This window comes from Zalophus californianus, chromosome 16 (assembly GCF_009762305.2).
Source record: "Zalophus californianus isolate mZalCal1 chromosome 16, mZalCal1.pri.v2, whole genome shotgun sequence".
Taxonomy (NCBI): domain Eukaryota; kingdom Metazoa; phylum Chordata; class Mammalia; order Carnivora; family Otariidae; genus Zalophus; species Zalophus californianus.
This window is the reverse complement of record NC_045610.1, coordinates 18,911,678-18,931,068: the sequence shown is the minus strand read 5'-3', so window position 1 is coordinate 18,931,068 and position 19,391 is coordinate 18,911,678. Positions and strand designations below refer to the sequence as shown.

The window sequence follows — 19,391 nt, the reverse complement described above, 5'->3', positions numbered from 1 at the left end:
GAGTGTCCTTTGTTGCTTGCAGAGGATGGACCTGGAGTCTCTGCTCCTGGATCACTGCCCCTCCACTGCTTTGTGACCTGGGGCAAAATGCTTGCTCTTTCTGGGCCTCATTTTCACAAGTGGGCAGATGATTCCGGGTCCTTTATCTATCAGGATGGCTTCCAGATTCTGAGCTAGTGTGTGTAGGAAAAGCATTTAGGATCCCACCAGACCAGAGGCGACAGGTCTCACGCATGTCTGTTGGATAAATTGTGTTTTCCTGATGATTCCCCTGACCACCAGGGAGACGCCACCAGAACTTTCCACCAGTCTAGGTCTTCTGTGGCTCCTGGCTTTAAATTGGGGACCTCCCGCTCCCTTTCAAGCAATGCCTTTCACACGGAGAGCATAGAATGACCTCTGAGCCCCACGCTCTTCGACGATCGTGGTGTGAGGTTGGTAGGGCCCCACTGTCGACCCATTTGATTGTCGAGAACCCCAAGACAGGGTGCAGCAGATAGGACCAAACTGAGGGCCTAGGTCTTTCCATTTGGGCCCGTGCTGACCCTCAGACCATGTGGCCTGTGTTGGAATGCAGCGGGAGGGGCTGCCCCTTGCATCCCTGGGATCCCTTGGTCAGGTAGACACTCTCCTTCTGATTCATCTTTTTTGTAAGTTCAGATTTTGGTCTCTAGTTTTCTGAATGTGAGTGGAGGGTGTCCTTTTCTTTAGAGAAGAGAAATAGACGTGTGACCCACAACAAGTTAAAATGGGTATGATTAAAACTGCTTTGCTGGGCGGTTAGGCAGACAGTAGCTGCTAGGACGATCAACGTGGAATATTCCAGACGTCTGGGTTAGTGTCTGTTGAGAAGGGCGTGGAGATCAAGGCGGTCAAGAGTGAGTGTTGCCTGGAGCCCCCGTGCATGCCCTGGGAGCCCCAAGTCGCCCTCCGTGCACTGACCCTGCCGCCTTCTTCCCCCAGATTGAAATGTCATAACAAGTGTACAAAGGAAGCCCCTGCCTGTAGAATATCCTTCCTCCCACGTGAGTGTTCCACTCTTCTCTGCTTTCGGGGCTTGGGGTGGACTTTTCTGTAGCTTGATCTGCTCCCTGCTAATGGTTCCCCCTTTTCCTTTTTACCTAGAACCTAGGCTTCGGAGGACGGAATCTGTCCCCTCGGATATCAACAACCCAGTGGACAGAGCAGCTGAGCCCCATTTCGGAACCCTCCCCAAAGCACTGACAAAGAAGGTACACGGGCGGTGGCCCACGGGTCAGCTGCTTCTGCCGGGAGAAGCCCCCACCCTGCCCCGGGGCTCCTCCTGTAATGTGGGGGTCTGGCAGGGAAGTGGGGCATGTAACGCAAGGCCAGAGGGTGGCCTTCAGGGATCCTGTTGTTAGTCATTTCGTAGACTTCACGTTGATGTCCAAATCGTAGTTAATTGCCCGTGACCACCTTCCCCGGTTTAACGGAACATTTCCCGGGCACTTACTGTGAGTTGGGAACTTTTTCCATTGATCTTTCTTTTGATCTTCACAATGGTTCTAAAAATCACATACTCATCACATTTTAGATGAGGACCCTGAGCGCAGCCCCCCCTCCGTGAGCGAGGGGCAGGCCCAGAGCAGGGGTCCTCTGCCGCTACAACAGATTTGAAAGGCGAGTCTAACAGGCCTTTCGTGGCCCCCAGACACAGGTGCGCATGGTGTCTATAAGACGCCTGTGCTCCTGGTGGCTTCAGATGGCAGCCCCCTGGTGACCATGCAGCTGGTGGCCTCCCCCCCGGGCTGCTGCCGGTGTGGCTGTGGGTTTTCAAGTGTGTTGTGCCCCAGCCCCAGACCAGGGCTTAGCAGGCCCTTGCCTCCCTACGGAGGGGCATGCGACTGGCTTCTCCGTGGCTTGGGCCGGACTGGGGAGAGGTTGGGGCAGGGAGAAGAGAAGCAGGTGGTACGGCCCATTAACACCAGGGACCCAGAAGGTGCAGCCTGGGGGGAGGGCTGCTCCACATCTTACTACCCGACAAGGGAGGCCAGTGCCTCGGAGCTGACCGTGCGTATGGGCCCGCTCCTGTCCTCTCTCAGCCTCCCTCCGCCTGTCATTGCATTTTCCCCCAACTGGGGTGTTCCCACCAGGGATGCAGAGGTGGAGTGGAGAGGTGTAGGACCACAGCTGAACTCCAGTCCCGACTAGTCAGTCCCCTTTCTTGCCTCAGAGCAAGTCCCTAACGCCTCAGTTAGGGACCTTGGGTGAGTTCCCTTACCTCTCTGAGCCTCAGCTTCCTAGTGTGGAAAGTGGGGACAATCATGCTTCGTTGACAGGGTGTTGTAGGGGTAACGAGGGGACAGACGTTCACGAACTTGCTGGTCTGGAGCGGCGTTGTCCAGCCTGTCACAGACACAGACACACTTCCTCGCGAGGGACACTAGGCACCCCCATCTGCCCCTCCCACCCTGCCAGCATTGTCTTCTTGTCTGGCAAACACCCGATGAACCCCCCCCTTTACACCGTCCCCCCACACCCACACTTGTCAGTTCTTCAGAACTCACTCAGAGCCCCTCCTCCTCCAGGAGGCCCTCCTGCATGCACCTGCCCGGCCCTGACCTGACATAGTTCTGGGTGGTGCCTCCCCTTACCTCACCGAGGGCACTGACCGGCCGTCGTCCTTCCCTCACCCCGATTTATGGTTATTCTCATAACACGAGCTAAAGGTCACTGAGTTTTCGCCAGGCACTGCGCCGAGGGCCGTGCATTTGGCCCAGTCATCTAAGGGGCCGGCCTGTGTCTCCAGCCTCTTCTCTAGCTGCCCTTGCTCATAGTGGCTCTGCCTACTCCTGCCTCGGGGCCTTGGTTGCCACCCCCCCCATTCCCTCTGCCTGAAACACACTTCTCAGCATTTACACACTCAGTCCTCGGGGAGGCCTTGCCGGGATGTGGGCTGAGGACCTGTGTCCCCAGCAGGTGGCTGCTCTGGAGGGCGGGGCCTCATGGTCTTGCTCCCGCCTGGTCCCTGGTGCCTGCGTCGCAGTCCAGCACACAATAGGCAGTGCAGACGTGTTGGTAGTAAACACTGAGCCCATGAAGCAGCAGCCGATACCCCCATTTTATCGAGAACCACTGTGGCTCAGAAAGGTGGGCTGATTTGAACCAGGTCACATGGGTGCTGAGTGGAGGAGCCGGGATTCAACCTGCCTCGTAGCTACTCTACCTCCCCGGGCTGGCCCAGCCCTGAGGAACAGGGATCACTGCAGGGTCACTGCAGGGTGAGCAGGGAGAGGAAGGGCTCAGGGGACCCAGCTCCCTCCCCCACCGGTCTGTGGCACCAGGTGGTGGGGGCTGTCCCTGGACTGTGAGGCCCACTGTAGCTTTGGTGGGTTCTGGGGTGCCCTGGAAACCTGAGAGCCTTTAGGGCCTGCAAAACAGAAACCTGTAGAACTCAGCCTTTAACCTAATTTGGCACCAACTTTTTGTTTTAAAGATTTTATTTTTTAAGTAATCTCTATACCCAGTGTGGGGCTTGAACTCACAACCCCGAGATCAGGAGCTGCATGCTCCTCCGACTAAGCCAGCCAGGCGCCCCTGGCCCCAACTTTCTTGGCCAAGGAATTCCAACCCTGTCCCCTGAGGGATTGGAGTTTGAGTCCGGGAAATCGGTCAGGGCCAGAGTCGCACCTGTAGCCCTCTCTCCACTGGCCCTTTGACCTTGCTAGGCCCCTGGGCAGTCCTAGCCAGTAGGTCTGCAAAAGAGTGGAGGGAGCATTTATTAGACACCACTGTGTACCACACACTAAACACTTGTCAGAGACTGTATTCATTAAAAAAAAAAAAAAAAAAACCTCCTGTGTGCTCTGCTCAGAGCCGGGCACTGGGTGTATGATGAGCAGGCGCGGTCCCTGCCCTCACAGGACACACAGAATTTTCTGAAATTCTTCAGAAAACCCCCCAAGATAGATGCATTTGACAAAGTGCAAGTGCCCTGAGGAGGAGTGCTAGCTATAGGCGGATAAGGGGGAGGAGCGTGGTCCCCACTGGGCTCGAGAAGGGCTTCTGGGAGGAGAGTATGTTTGAGCTCAAGAAAGATGAGCAGGAGTACCTTAGGGGATGGGCATCAAGGTGAGGGTCTTGAATATTAGACCGGTACAGTGTCAGGATGCCCTGGGCAGACTTCCTTGTTTTTAGGCAGGGAGGGGAGGGTCTCAGCCTGGGGTATGGGAGGGGCAGGCCAGGCAGGGCGATGACAGTCCCTGCCCACTTCTGGTGTCTCTGGTCCCACAGGAGCATCCTCCGGCCATGAACCACCTGGACTCCAGCAGCAACCCGTCCTCCACCACATCCTCCACGCCCTCCTCGCCGGCACCCTTCCCAACATCATCCAATCCATCCAGTGCCACCACGCCCCCCAACCCCTCTCCTGGCCAACGGGACAGCAGGTTCAACTTCCCAGGTACCGCACCTCGGGGCTTTTGTGTGCCTTCAGGATGGGGTCCAGTGTCCCTTCTCAGCACGCGCCAGCAGGCTCAAGGTCAAACACTGCCAGCACTAAGAGCCTTTGCCGGGAGCCAAGCTCAAGTGTGTTACCGTATTTACACCTGATGAGAGCTCTGCGGTAGGTGCTGTTACCACACCCATTTTACAGATGGGGACACTGAGGTTCAGAGGAAGTGGCTCGCCCTGAGCTTTGTAACATGTAAGGGACAGAGCCAGGATCAAAGCCAAGTCTGTCAGGCATAAAGCCTGGATTCTCGACACAATCCCCGTACCTTCCCTCCTGTGCATGGGATCTCATGGGCATTGTTCACTCACAGCTTCTGAGCGCTCAGAAAGCCTGGCAGGAGCGCAGGGAGCTGGGGCAGGCCCAGAAGGCCTGGGAGAGGGACTCTGGGGCTCGATTGCTTACCTGCTCTGTGATCTGAATAAGCTGCTTAAGGGGGAGCTTTTGTTCCCTCTTTGTTCCCATAAAACAGGAGACCCCGTGAAGTTGGGATTAGGTTATTCCCACCGTGCAGATGAGGACACTGAGTCTCAGGGGGAGTGCATGCTCTGTAGGGCCAGGGTCCCCCGTCTCTCAGCCAGGCCCGGGGTGTCCCACCTCTCCAAGGTACAGAGCAAGGCCCACTCGCCTATTTCAGGATGAGCCCAGGCCTTGGCCCCTCCTGGCAGCTCCTTGCAGCTGGTCTAGACCCTCTGGGTATTTCGGTTGGTGGCCACTGGGACACTCCAGTTTGCTCTGGGCCCGGTCAGGTCAGGCCCCATCTGTCACTGGCCCTTGGGGCTCCAGGCCCGGGAGGACAGAGGCAGAGCTTTTTCTGTGCCAGGCGACCCTTAGCTGGAGCCACGTGCAGCCAGCAGGAGGCCAGGCAGCCTCTCTCGACCATTCTTACCAGGGTCCTAGGGATTTCTTTCAGGGGCGCTGGGAGACTGAGATTTTGTAGGAATCTTTTCTCTTTTGCCTTAACGTGTGCCTGGCTGGGGATCTCCTGCGTCGTCCCGAGCACACCCACCCCGCCCGCAGTGGAGCCATAGCCCATTGGAGTGACCGTCTCTTTGCATTCTGCTCTGCCATTATGCTCTGAAACTGGGTCTTTCGCTAAACTTCTAGCTTGGGTTTTTCTAAAAGGAAGGCCCTGTTTGAAAAACAATAGCCACAGAAAAAGTCCATTTTGTGATGTCAGCCAGAGCCTCTCAGCTTTCCCTGACGTCTGTGGGCTGGGCCCTCATTGTCCTTTGCACAGAGCCCTCACTCTGTCCAGGATCTATGATCTCGCTGGTCATGGCCGTGCCCGGGGCCCGGCCCTGTGGTTACCCTGGGGAAGGAATGACTCCTACCATGCACCCACTCTGTACTCTGGGGGGGGGCATTTCCATTTATGTCGAAGAATAAACCTGGGGAAAGGCCATCTGTACCCCTGTTTTACCATATGACAACTCTCAGAGTCCAGACCCCCAGCGCATCCCCTTTAGTCCCGATTAAGAGAGGTGGGTTTTTGTTCTGTTTTGGAGGGTGAGGTCGGGTTGCTGAGGCCTCAGCACCTCTGGGCATGAGTGTGGGGCCAAGGGAGGCCGCTCCTCTGCACAAGGCCCAGCCGGCTTTCAGAGGCACTGTTTCCTCCCCCTCGTGTCTCACCCTTCTGGGCTCAGACACACTTCACAGAGAAGTGAGCCTGGGAGGCGAATGGAAGGGGCCAGGCCTCTGCAGCAAGTCCTCCGGGGCCAGCCCCTTCCCTGCTGGGGGCTCCTGCTAGCACCCATTTCCTTCCAGCTCCCTTTCGCCTTCCTGCATGGGTCACCCTGCTCTGCCCCACCCTGTAACCAGCCCCCCTCGCCAAGCCCCTGCATTTGCTGTTCTGTGTGTGTGACTCACCTCCTCTTCTGTTTAAAGCTGCCTACTTCATTCATCATAGACAGCAGTTTATCTTTCCAGGTGAGTCCTCTGCATGGTTCCACTAACTGCACCTTGCTGTGAGCCCTCTGTCCAGCCCCCCTGGGCACCCCCTCCTCTCAGGTGCCTGAGTCTCACATACACCTGTTTTGACAGCTGTGTATCACGGCTGGGAAAGGGAGCAGGGTGGGTTGCCTTGAGGGGGATTCTTCACAGGGGCAGTGATCTGCTGGGAGGGCCCTTGGCATCTGTCCTGTTCGGCCTCTTGAACAGAGACTATAGGCAACCTACCCAAGGTCACACAGCTGGGAGGTGGCAGAAATCCTGTTTGCAGAGTGAAGGGAGAGACCTTTCTGCCGATGCCTTATGAGCATCCGATAGGATATCTTCCCCCTACATCATGACAAGGAAGCTACTTACAGAAGCTATCTTAGAAAGGGAAGCCAGGTTGGAAAAGTCTGCGGGTTTATACCTTCCTGAGCCTTGCTGCCTCACGCCATCTGCTGGCGATAAGATAAAATGCAGCTTTATTTTAGAAAGTTTCAAGGAGACAACTTTCAATCTCATTGATTCCCTTCCACAAAAATTGTTTTGCCCACCCGCTACGTGCCAACCTTTGCATTTGGCCATATTCCTGCCCCCAGGGAGTTTATGTGGTTAGTACTTATTTTTCCAGCTGAGGATGACAAGCATTTGTATAATTTAGCCATATGAAGTCTCGGTGTGTTTATTTTTTATTTATTTTTTTTTTTAAAGATTTTATTTATTTATTTGAGAGAGAGCATGAGAGGGGGGAGGGTCCGAGGGAGAAGCAGACTCCCCGCCGAGCAGGGAGCCCGATGCGGGACTCGATCCCGGGACTCCAGGATCATGACCTGAGCCGAAGGCAGTCGCTTAACCAACTGAGCCACCCAGGCGCCCTCTCGGTGTGTTTAGACAAAGACTGTAGCTAATTGTTTTTCTCCTGGGTTAAACAGACCTGCCTTGAAGTCATGGTATTTTGGTTAGTCCAGGCTTTTCTGTTCTCCAGCCCAGCTCCATTAGGGGAGCAACTTGGGGCATTTGTAAGTTCTTACAGGACTATCCACATGGCTTTGGCCAGGTGTGCGCAGGCTAGGAGGGGTCAGGGACTTTCAGTGCTAAAACTGGGAAAGTCCCGGGATCGGGGTCAGCCCCACCTGCCCAGTCTTCGGGTCCCTGGAGGTGTGGACTGTGCATTTCTTGCTCTCGCCTGAGAACGGCTCCGCCAGCCTCCCAAACCCAGAAGCCGAAGGGGCGGGGCCTCTGGCTCCCACCAGAAATGCCAGCCGCTGAGCCAGGCACCAGGTGTCACTAATGAGCCCCCTTAGAGCCCTGCCCTGGGCCTCTGCTGGCCTGAGCCCCCCACGAGTCTCACTGCTCTCAAGGGCTGTTGTAACCAGCTGCCGCCTCTGAGCAGAACCCCCCACGTCCAGTCAATAATATCCAGTTTGCTTTTACCACGTGCTCCTAGGGGGCAGTTTGGCCGCAGGGGAATGGGGTTCACTGGAGAATCTCAACCTCCTCCCTCACCTGGAGGCCCTTCCCAGCACCCAGCTGTGTGGGCAAAACCAAGCGCTGTGAAGGTTGCATCCGTGTCCCATTTGAGGAGTGGCAGTGGCCTGGTGAACAGGGACACGGCCCTGTGAGGGGCTGGCCGCTTGGGGAGGAGCCACTCCACTGGGTGGGCCGGCTTCACAAGCACTGTGTCCTTTGGGGGAGGGGGTGGAGGAAGGGAGTCTCAGGCCTTGTGTTTGCTTTTTGTTTCCTCTAGACATTTCAGCATTTCCACAGGCAGTCCCATCCCCTGATGCGGCGGACAGCACCCGGTAAGCCTCCCTATGCTGTGTTCTCTTTCTTTTCCATGGGGACTTGTTAAAGCTTGACCTGCACCCCTGGCCACCTCCCACCCCGCCTTTGTGTGTCTGACCTCCCGCTCTGGACGCTGCCGTGTACCTGGGCCAGCCGGGCGGGATACTCCTTGGGCTAATTGAACTCGCCCAGAGGGTTTTCTTAGCCTCCTGTGGGTGTACTCCGCATGGGGAGGGATATTTGTGAACCTGGGGCAGTCTTACGACCCAGGAGAGGTGGGCAAAGGCTCGGAGCTAGAGACACCTACTAAAAATAGCTCCTGTTTACGGAGCCCCTTCCCCGTGTCTGGCTCTGCTGAGCCCTTGACTCCCGTTTCCTCACATAGTTCTCAGCCTGGTGAAGGTAGGTATCGAAGTAGGTGTCATCCTTAATGTGCGGAGGCGAGAGCCCCCACCGAGAGGTTAAGAAATTACCTGAAGTCACACAGCTAGGAGGTGACAGAGCTGGTTCTCAAGTAGAAGTTCAAGTCCCGTGTGTGTGTGTGTGTGTGTGTGTTCGTTCAGAACCCTGTGCACCGGGCATCAGATTTGAAAGGGCCTTGGTGGTTCCTGCCCACCCCTCATTCCCCACCACCCTCAGGTTAGTCTGAAGAAGGCCGAGGCCAGAGAAGGGAAATGGGGTTTGGCCTCTAGCCTCCTGTCCGTTTCTGTGGCATCCATACTGCCTTTCCCGCATGCAGGGGGGTCACAGTTAGGATGAGGGCCCAGTAACCCTCTCTCAGACCTCACCGGGGAGTCCTCTGCCTAGCTGAGAACAGAGTGGCCCGCGCTCAGGGTCTCCCTGACGCACTGTTTTGATTCTTAGGCTCGACAACCAGCCAAAAGCAGACGTGTTGGAGGATCATGACGTGGAGGTGAGTGAGGATGACGCGCAGCCCGGAGACCCTGCCTTCTCTCTCCTCTCCTCCTTGTCTTCAGCACACACACAGGGGTGTGGGGAGCGTGTGGGTGCCAGGCCCTGGCAAGGGCCATCTTAGGAGCCCACTGCGGCAGGTGCCTCGCAGGGGGGAATGATGAGGAATGCAACGAAGCAGGCTTCTTTTTGGTTTTTTATCTTTGAAGCTAAAGTAAGCTCTCACCTCTCATGCTTCCCACCCTAGCCCGCGGCACCCCCAGGCCCAGCGTGGGAGACTCTAGTTCAGTCCGTCCGGGGTGGGGCCAGGCATCTGTATGATGTCAGAGCCCCCCAAATGATTCTGATCGTAGCGAGGCCCAAGAACCACTGTCTTAATCCTTGAACCAAAGTGTCAGCTGAGCCTGCGTCCCTGGCCATGCAGTGTGGCTTAGAATTTTTTTTTTTTTAAGATTTTTATTTATTTGAGAGAGAGAGAGAGAGAGAGAGAGAGAGAATGGTAGAGAGAGCACGAGAGGGAAGAAGGTCAGAGGGAGAAGCAGACTCCCTGCTGAGCAGGGAGCCCGACGCGGGACTCGATCCCGGGACTCCAGGATCATGACCTGAGCCGAAGGCGGTCGCTTAACCGACTGAGCCACCCAGGCTTAGAATGTTAACTGACTGCTTCACTCCTGCCTGGAGGACAGTCAGAAACCCAGTTTAAACAAGGGAATGCCCAGAAAGGATAAATGCGGTCAAATTCGTCTATGCCAGGGGGATGTTACTGCTTTTTCCCAGCGATTAGATGTCATTCATCAGTAGATCTCGGAGCATTCTCGGGAAGAAGGGCCTCAGGGCCCCCCTGGGCCATGCACCATGTTTTGTTGGTGAGGACATCGAGGCCCCATGGGGCTAAGGGACCTGCCCGGCGTCCACGGCAAGCCAGTGCAGAGCGGCGACGAGAACCTGGGCCTCCTGACCCCATGCCTCTCTCCTGGGGCTCTGGGGAGGGCGAGTTGGCTGACCCCAGACCCTCTGCCCCTCTTTCTGCCTTCCCCCTCCTTCCAGGCCGAGGAGCCGGAGGCCGGCAAGTCCGACGCAGAGGGTGACGACGACGAGGTGGACGATTTGCCCAGCTCCCGCCGGCCCTGGCGGGGCCCCATCTCTCGCAAGGCCAGCCAGACCAGTGTGTACCTGCAGGAGTGGGACATCCCTTTTGAGCAAGTGGAGCTGGGCGAGCCCATCGGGCAGGGCCGCTGGGGCCGGGTGCACCGCGGCCGCTGGCACGGCGAGGTGGCCATCCGCCTGCTGGAGATGGACGGCCACAACCAGGACCACCTGAAGCTGTTCAAGAAGGAGGTGATGAACTACCGGCAGACGAGACACGAGAACGTGGTGCTCTTCATGGGGGCCTGCATGAACCCGCCCCACCTGGCCATCATTACCAGGTAACCGAGCCCCTGCCCGCCCCCACCCTTTCCCCGGGGGCCCCGTGGTTTGCGAGGATGCTCTGGAGGACCAAGGTGCCAAGAAGAGAACCAAAATGGGGTATAATTTCCCCATCGGATAACCCGTCGTCATGAACAAATAAACAAAATGATGCCTAAGGATAGAGAGAGTCAAAGGCTCCAGAAAGGTGCAGAGTGAAAGCCAGTCCCCTTCCATCCCAACTGGGTGCTTCTCCCTCAAGGTGGACACTGTGACAGATCTTTATCGTGCCTTCTGTTTAAACACAGAAGTTTGTATATACTCACGTTTTTTAAACGATTCCTTTGGAAGAATTAGTACAGGCCCTCCTGGTTCGCACCTGCTTTCCCCAGGTTGGGTGCAGGTCTGAGGCCAGCCACAGTCTTTAACGCCCACCCAGCGTTCCTGGCACATCGTTGACCCCAGCCGTGTGCTCGTAAATGTGGAACCACCAGTTTCTGGGTGGTGAGGAGGGAAGCCCTAGTTTGTGGCATCTCTTCATTCCTGTGGTATAAATAAATACTCTTCCCACAGCTGATTTCAAGCTACCAGCATGAATCACTGAAAGTGGCCCGGGCTCTGGGTTCTCTCTCTGGCTGATCACAGGTCGCCCCCAGTTTATTTAGCCAGTCCTCTTTTGTTGGGCACTTTGCCGTAATGACCATGTTTATTTCTCTGTGTAGGTGACTTTCTGGGAGAGTATGTGCTAAGCAAGAGTATATGCATGTGATGCTCTGACATATACTGTCTGTTTCTACTCCAGAAAGTGCTCACCGATGTGTCCCCCCCCCCCCCCACCAACTTTGGTGTGTGACTGCCCATCCCCCCAGCACCGGGGGTGTGAGGCTGAAACATTTTGGCCCATGGCATTCAAAAAGTTGGTGGGTGTTTGCTTTTACAGTCAGGAACAGCAATAAGAGGTTAGTGGAGATATTTTGGAATATACATGGAGGTTTCAAGAAGAAACTAGGAATCACTTGAATCCTATCCGCCAAGAGCCCCCTCATTAATATTCTGACGACATTCCCTGTAGCCAGACCCTGTACTTTGGAAGAATCTTTCCCCCCCACTCAAACAAACTGCATTTACTAAGTAAAAATTTCCCTTTTGCCTGTTTATCAGAGACATAAAGCAGAACCACCAGAATTCCTGAGCAGTGTGATACCGCCCAGGTTGCCACATCAAGGGGACCAAATGCCAGCCCAAAGCCCGACAACGTGATGCTTTAGGTTACACCAGCTCAGCAACTCCCAGGGTCCCAGCCTCCAGCGCTGTCCGTCCATTCATCTGTCCGTCTCTCTTCACCCACCCGGGGCTCTGAGAACCTGAGTCTGCTTAAAGGGAATACATAGATCAAAATAGCAAAACGTTCATTACCAAAAAAAATTCACGTTTTAGGATATGTTGAGGGGATTCGAAAACAGACAAGGAACCATCAGCCAATATCCCAGACCCCTCAGCCAGTTCTCAAAGTGTCTGAGGCTCCAAGAATCCTATCTCCTTGGAGAGGTTTCCTAAAACCAGGCCCTTCGTTAGATGCCTTCCTGAACTTCTCCCGGGAATAGGAAATGAGCCATACATTCTCTCTGGGTCCTTGCTCACCCGGGTTTTAGGAGTCCTTGCAGGGGGAGGCCCAAACACTTGAACCTGTTGTCCTGTAATCACTGACACCTCGTGATGCCACCCCCTCCTACACACGCCTCTACTGTAATGAAATCTCTGTGATCAGAGAACAGTAAAAATGATCATGAGAATCATTATGGAGAGCCCCAAATTTTGTCTGCTTACAGTCCTAAAAGACCAGCTTCTTCGCTGAGTTTGAGGAGGCCTGTTTCTGCCTCGAATCCTCCAAGGCTGGGCTGCTCTGGGTTGCCAGGAACCTTGGTGAACTGGGTTTCCTGTTCTGGGGTGGGCAGGTCCGGAGCCACAGGGAGCGGGGTATGTGTGTGTGTGTGTGTGTGTGTGATTTTGTACACTCAGGCCAGGCCCAAGAAGGAATGGGTGTTGGGCTTGGTGGAGAACAGGGATTCTGGTGCCCACGGTCCCAGGGACAGAGAGAGCCTTCCGGAGGCCGGGGGCACAACTCTCTCCACAGCTCCTCTCAGGCTTCTGAGGGGTGGGGTTCGGCTGCACCGGCCCCACCCCTCAGCCTGACCCCACCACTCTCCACAGCTTCTGCAAGGGGCGGACGTTGCACTCATTTGTGAGGGACCCCAAGACATCTCTGGACATCAACAAGACCAGACAGATTGCCCAGGAGATCATCAAGGTAAAGGGTTACCCACTTGGTTCCAGGGTTCCTGGCCATCCCCCTGCTTCATCTCGTCTCTGAGCTGGGGCCCTCAAGGGTGGGACCCCATCTCCTTCCCTCTGTCTGTGCCTCACCTGCTTAGAACCAGGAGCTAGGCACCCAGTCGGTGATGACGGATGAGTTGGTTGGGGAGGAATGCAGGAGGCTTTAAAGACACGTGGCCTGAGTTCGAATCTTGGTCACACCAGTTGTGTGACTTTGGGCAGGTCATTCAGTCTCTGAGCCTTGGCCTGCTTCCCGCAAGATGGGAATTCCAACGTAGCCTCCCCCATTGGATTGGCACAAGAGCAGAATGGGGTAATCTGCCGAGAGCACGTTGAGGCCGGGGCCTGGCACGCAGGGAGAGGCTGCTAGAACTGATTAAGGGCGGGGTGAAAGCGCACACGCATTCTGCCTTCCAGGATCCAAATCCAGGTTGCATGAGGACTGGCCCTCAGGCAGCCTTTTTTCTTTCTTTCATCTTTTTTTTAAAGTAGTGAAACACAAATGAAAGAAAAGCTTCTTTATAAGTTGCTTTCTTTAGCACCCAAGCAGGCTTGGGTAAAAGCCAGACTGCTGCTGGGTCGGGGTTTCTCTTTTCTTGTTTTTGTGGAAAAGCTTGCTCTTACCAGCTCCCCCCAACTCCCTGTTCCCTGCCTCCACCCTTACCTTTCCTTTTTCTCCCTCCCCCCTTCCATCCATTGTGTGTGTGTGTGTGTGTGTGTGTGTGTGTGTGTGTAGCAAGGAAAACACAAAAATCAGTGACTTTCATGAGCAAACCAAGATTTCCACGTCACCAGGTGGCTGAATTAATGAATTAAACTTTTAAAGCCTCAAAATTAAAATAGCACATTTATGCCTTCATCTGCGGTAAGTCTCATTTCAGAGGAGCTGGAGGGAGCTGCTGAGTGTCACACCTGCTTCATAGTGTCCCCCAAACTCGTTGGGCCCTGCTCCCCTCTGTCTCCCCTGCTCTGCCCTCCTCCCTTAATTTAGTTTTGTCTCCTTATGGTCAGAACACTGGGGAGTCTGTGTCTGCTTGCTGACTGGCTGAGGTCAGATGGATGAGCTATCTGGAAGTTTCTAGGGGCAGACTAGAAAAGCTACTCAGAGATTTTAGAACTGCAGAGCCAGAAGCTCCCTCTCTGCTGGCTTGTTTGGTTTTCCTCTTGCCGAAAAGCTGTCCCCTGCCCCCTTCCGCTGGAACCTTCTAAGCCACTTCCTTTTGTACTCATCTTTGGTGTTTTGAGGTTCAAAATACAATAACAGGGTCCTGAACTTGATCTAGGTTTGTGATTTGGGGGCCAGTCTGGAGACACTGTGAAATTGTGAAATTGTGGGAAGGGCGGGGCGTCTGTTCCAGACCTGGGCACTTAAGTCTCTCTCTCTTTTTTTAAAAGATTTTATTTATTTATTTGACAGAGACACAGTGAGAGAGGGAACACAAGCAGGGGGAGCCGGAGAGGGAGAAGCAGGCTTCCCGCTGAGCAGGGAGCCCAGTGCGGGACTCGATCCCAGGACCTGGGATCATGACCTGAGCCAAAGGCAGACGCTTAATGACTGAGCCACCCAGGTGCCCCCATCTTATCTCTTGAAGCTGGCTTTTTGAGGCAGCTCTCTTATAAACAAGGCTCAGAGGGGACAGCAGCTTGTCCTCAGTCATACAGCTGGTCCCTGTTCAGACCACGTTGGGGTCTTGGGCCACTGAGGAAGGCTTGTACCTTGGTTTGATTTGGGAGATGGGCAGATATTCTAGGAATGACCTTCTTGCATTCAGGGTGGAGTTTTGGCAAGGAGCAAGTCACTCTTTCCTGGAGCCCTCTGCTTCCACGGCAGGGGGACAGCAGACCCCAAGCCCTCCCCATTGAGCGCCTGTGTAAATTCTTCTCCGACGCTCTCCAGACCCCCTCAGGCTGAGCTCTGGCCTCAGCTGAGTTCTGTCTGATTCTGCCTCACGGCTCATTCTTTCTACTTCTAAATGTGGTTTCTTGTTTACCATTTTACTTCTCACCCCAAGATACCTTGAAAGCCGCCGAAGGGCTCTTCATAGTGTGTGAAGTGCCCTCAACGTGGGAGGCTGGGAGGTGGCTTTACACGGGCCTCTTTCTGAGCTGGCGGGGAATGCCGTGTCAGTGGTGGCTTCCCGCCCCCATTCCCAAGGGCATCTGGGTACATGGGAGTCTTGGGTTTCATGACGACAGCTTGGCCTTGGACGAGACTGTGCTTGTGTCAGGTCACCCACATCCCATACACCTGGCCAGTGTTCACTTCCAAATCGAGGAGTGGTTAGAAATCCTCCAGCCCCGCCCCTTTCCCTTGGTAGATGAGGAGATAGGCTCAGAAGTCCAGTGTCCAGGGCCACACACTGAACTAGAACCTGAACCGAGATGGAATGTGGATCTGGACATAGGTAGTAGTCGAGGACTCCCTCTACCCCAGCACAGATATTAGGACCACCTGAATTCAGGGACTCTGTCTGTGGGAATTCCTCTCTGCTCCCCACCCTGAGCCCTTGCCCAGCCTGAGGGTAGAGGCTTGTTGTACAAAGCCTGATCGAGACCCTGTAGATCACTCAATTCCTGTATGACTTAACACGGGGGGGGGGGGATCATCGCTCTTTATATACTTCCTGCCCCCCCCCCCAGCTCCCCACCCGTAATCCACACTTCACACCTGAGCCAAGTATATGGTGCCTATTGGACAGCATGGTGACATGGACTAGCCTGGAATCAAACCTCAGCAATGCTGCTTAACTGCTGTGTGTCCTGGGGCAAGTGACTTCCCCTCTCTGAGGCTTGGTTTCCTCATCTGTACAATGGAGATCATCCTACTGCATAGGATTTTGAAGATTACTTGAGCTGACTTGAGTAGGGCATCGAGCTCATGGCCCAGCCCGGGTGGACGCTGAATCATTGTCCCTCATCTTCCCGCCCTGCTGACGTGAGGCTTGCTGTTTTCCAGGGCATGGGCTATCTACATGCCAAGGGCATTGTGCACAAAGATCTCAAATCCAAGAACGTCTTCTATGACAATGGCAAAGTGGTCATCACAGACTTCGGGCTGTTTGGCATCTCAGGCGTGGTCCGAGAGGGCCGGTAAGTTGGCTTTGGGTGTCCGCTCAGAACAGGGTGGGGCTGGGCAGTGCCAGCCAGGCCTGGAGATACAGCTCTTCCTGTCCGTTGCTGAGGGGCAGCCCTCCCTGCAGGAAAGTTCAGGTTCACTGAGGTCCTGTGGTTCTGGTCCAGAATCAGGTTTGGGTGATGGGGGGTCCCTCGCACATAGCACTTCATTCTCAGGCTGACCCCCATAAGAGGCTGGGTCCCCACTGGCTTGGGAAATGGGCAGATATTCTAGGAATGACCTAGGGTTCACAATCCTCATCAGGAAGAGGTGATGAGGAAGAGCATCAGGTTTTATTTCCCCAAATCTTGAAGGGTGGGGGTAGGGAGAAAGGCTTCTCTCCAAGAATCTGGGAGGACCTCCTGGAGGGAGAGTGGCAGTCTGGCTGGAGACCGAGCCCCAGGCCAGGTTGTAAGATACACAGGCAGACGGATTTCCTGGGATGGAGAATCCACTCCCTGCTAATACCGGTTACTGGTCCGTTTTCCTGGAAGAAGCTGGTTATCCCTCTTCCCCTGGTGCCTCTGCCAGTGCAGATATGCAAGCTGTTTTCTGAGCCATGCACGGGTGGTAGGCTGGCCCTGGGGCATAGGTGTGCTAGGCAGCCTTTGCTGCCGGCTGAAAGGCCCCGTGCCCTTGCCCTGGCTTCTTGGCCTCCAGGCGTGAGAACCAGCTGAAGCTGTCCCATGACTGGCTCTGCTACCTGGCCCCGGAGATCGTCCGCGAGATGACCCCCGGGAAGGACGAAGACCAGCTGCCGTTCTCCAAAGCTGCTGACATCTATGCGTTTGGGTGAGGCGGCCCCTGACGTCCCCCTTCCTGCGGCTCGAAGGCCAAGTGTGTCCAGAAGAAGGGGTCCTGCCGGCGGGGGGGGGGGGGGGGGGGGGGGCCGGAGGGGATTGTTGTGCTCTGAGTCCTGGCTCTGCCGCTTGTTGGCTAAGGGGCCACATCCTTGACTTCCTCTTCCCCCACGGTAAAAGGCAGAGAATTACAGTACCTCCTGTAAGGTTGCTTCACGAGGACTAAGGAGGCTTAGGTGTCAGTCACTGACAGTCACACCTTCACTAAGGTGACTCAGGTGTCAGTCTCACCCAATGCCCCATGAGGACGGTGACCAGAGCTCAGCATTCTCCCTCTGGGAGAACCGGGGGTCCTGCCAGCCTGCCTCTAGTGCCCCACAAAGCTGACCAAAAAAAATAGAATGGAAATATAACGTGAGCCAGATACAGAATTTAAAGTTTGCTCCCAGCCACACTAGAAAAAAAAAAAAACAGATGAAATCTGTTGTACTAATGTGTCTCATGCAGTAGATCCCAAATGTGATCTTTGCAACATGTCATCAAAACAAAAAATTAAGGAGTTATTTTACTCCCACAAAGTTTCCAGCATCTGGTGAGTATGTTATACCCACAGCACCCCGCAGGTCCACTTTCCACGTGTCCGTTGCTCAGTAGCCCCACGTGGCTAGTGGCCCCAGCACTGGACGGTGCGGGGCTAAGGGAGAAGGCCAAGATGAGCCAGGAAAGGTGAGGGAGCTTGGAGAGGCTGAGTGAGGGCCTCACCCTGTAATCTCGGGGTACCTTCCCTTGGGGTAGTCTCTTCTCCTGACGTGGGTGCTTGCACTGGGCTTGGTATTTGTTACTCCTCAAACAACCTTGGATGTAGGCATGAGCCCCACTGAGGTTCGACAGGATCTCTGTTCAGAGCCTGTGCAGCCTCAGACTTCCCACCACAAGAGGTGCTTTGGGCCATGGGTCTGCTTGTACCTGGGAGGAGCCACCAGGATTCTGTCACAGTATTTCTGGAAGCCTGGTCGGTGGGGAAAGCTGGAGGAGGATCCTGGATGCACTGGCTGGGTTCCCGGCACGGTGGCAGCAGGAGCCCCCCTGGGCGCATGAGCTGGGCCGGGTGGTTCAGCAGCTCACGCCGTGCGGGCGGTCCCCACAGGACTGTTTGGTATGAACTGCAAGCAAGAGACTGGCCCCTTAAGAACCAAGCTGCAGAGGCCTTGATCTGGCAGATTGGAAGCGGAGAGGGTATGAAGCGTGTCCTGGCCTCCATCAGCCTGGGGAAGGAAGTGACTGTGAGTAGCCACCTGTTCCTGGGGAAGAAGGGCTGGGGGTTGGGGGGCGGGCACACGGCGGGTATGCCCTTCTTCATTCAGTCACCTGAGAAATGGGGCCTGAAGGCAGAAGTATGCCAGGCAGGCCTCTTTGCTGTGCCCTTTATTACCCAACTATTTTTCTTTAGAAAAACCATTGTCTTAAAAAATAAAAAAAGACTGGAAAGAAATAACGGTCATGGTTTTAATTGAGTTATGAGCTGAAAAAGATAGTAGGGCCCTGTATGTTACTTACGTGAAAGGATATGATGAAATCCTCCCGCACCGAACACAAACGGGGTTTCACTGTGGCATCAAATGAATCCCTCTCCAAAGTGTTCTTCTCAACTGTTCAGGAGCAAATCGAAGTTTCCACAGCGTATTTGTCAAAATGCCAGATGGTAACACAGGTGCGGACCTCCTGCTTCCGAATACCATTGATGCTTTCTCTGCACTGCAGTTTATAAGTCTCCTGGCCCCAGCACAGTGGTACAAGGAACCCAGAGCTCCATGTTTTCAGTGCAGTCAACCATCCCCATGTTAGTCAGACAGGAGTGGAACGAATAGGCACCAGCCCGGATGTGAATAAGCTCCAGGCAGTATCTGGGTGGCCTAGCACTGGGAGTGCCTGGAGGGACCACCCAGTGTGGGTGCAGCTGAACTCTAACTGGGCTGTGAGCTTCTTGCTGAAGCCAGGGACAGTGCCGGTAGAATCACCGTGTGCAAACGGGGACGGGCACGGTGAGGAGGGCACCTGATCTTCCTTCGGGACCTGACAGATTTTCATATTTTCCTCCTTTGACTGTTAGCAAGCCTTTAGGGCGTCTTTGGAAGGCTCATTTATGACATGCCCGGGGCGCTTTATTCCTCAGTAGGACCTGCCATCTGGTTGAAGTGCAAACTGCCTGTACAGTTTGCTCCTCCAAGAATGACACCAGAATGCTGATCTGTAGCACCAACACCAGGCTCTTCTTTGGCCAATTAATAGCATCTCATCTGGGCTGTTGAGCAAGGCAAGTGGGTGATGAGTGCCACCCTGGTGCTCTTGGCCTCCATCTTTTCCCTGGCACAGCCCTGGACCCCTTAGGGGGCTAGTGGTAGGAAAGGTTTGGGTTCCTGGCTATTGAGTCGTTCAGATAGCAGCTAAAGCAGCTACTACCTTCCAGGTTTGTTTTGTTTTGTTTTGTTTTTAAGATTTATTTATTTGAGAGAAGGGAGAGAGCGTGAGTGGGGCAGGGGGCTGGGGGGGGGCCGGTGATTCAGAGGGAGAGAGAATCCCAAACAGATTCCACGCTCAGTGCAGAGCCCGACATGGGGCTCCATCCCACGACCCC

General features: G+C 54.9%; 1 protein-coding gene across 8 annotated transcripts in view; it reads left to right on the top strand.

The window, feature by feature from the left end:
* Positions 1-19,391, top strand: part of KSR1 (kinase suppressor of ras 1) — a 146,181-nt gene that overhangs the window by 115,371 nt on the left and 11,419 nt on the right. For 6 of the 8 annotated variants that reach the window (XM_027625717.1, XM_027625714.1, XM_027625716.2 and 3 more), the window contains 11 exons: positions 964-1,025; positions 1,126-1,232; positions 4,255-4,423; positions 6,359-6,400; positions 8,151-8,205; positions 9,053-9,101; positions 10,148-10,527; positions 12,719-12,815; positions 15,798-15,931; positions 16,617-16,748; positions 17,904-18,039. In XM_027625717.1, coding sequence (XP_027481518.1) covers positions 964-1,025; positions 1,126-1,232; positions 4,255-4,423; positions 6,359-6,400; positions 8,151-8,205; positions 9,053-9,101; positions 10,148-10,527; positions 12,719-12,815; positions 15,798-15,931; positions 16,617-16,748; positions 17,904-18,039 — 1,363 coding nt within the window. Of the gene's footprint in view, positions 1-963; positions 1,026-1,125; positions 1,233-4,254; positions 4,424-6,358; positions 6,401-8,150; positions 8,206-9,052; positions 9,102-10,147; positions 10,528-12,718; positions 12,816-15,797; positions 15,932-16,616; positions 16,749-17,903; positions 18,040-18,932; positions 19,185-19,391 lie in introns of those variants that run through there. The other 2 variants (XM_027625719.1, XM_027625715.1) reach the window with 2 other exon arrangements.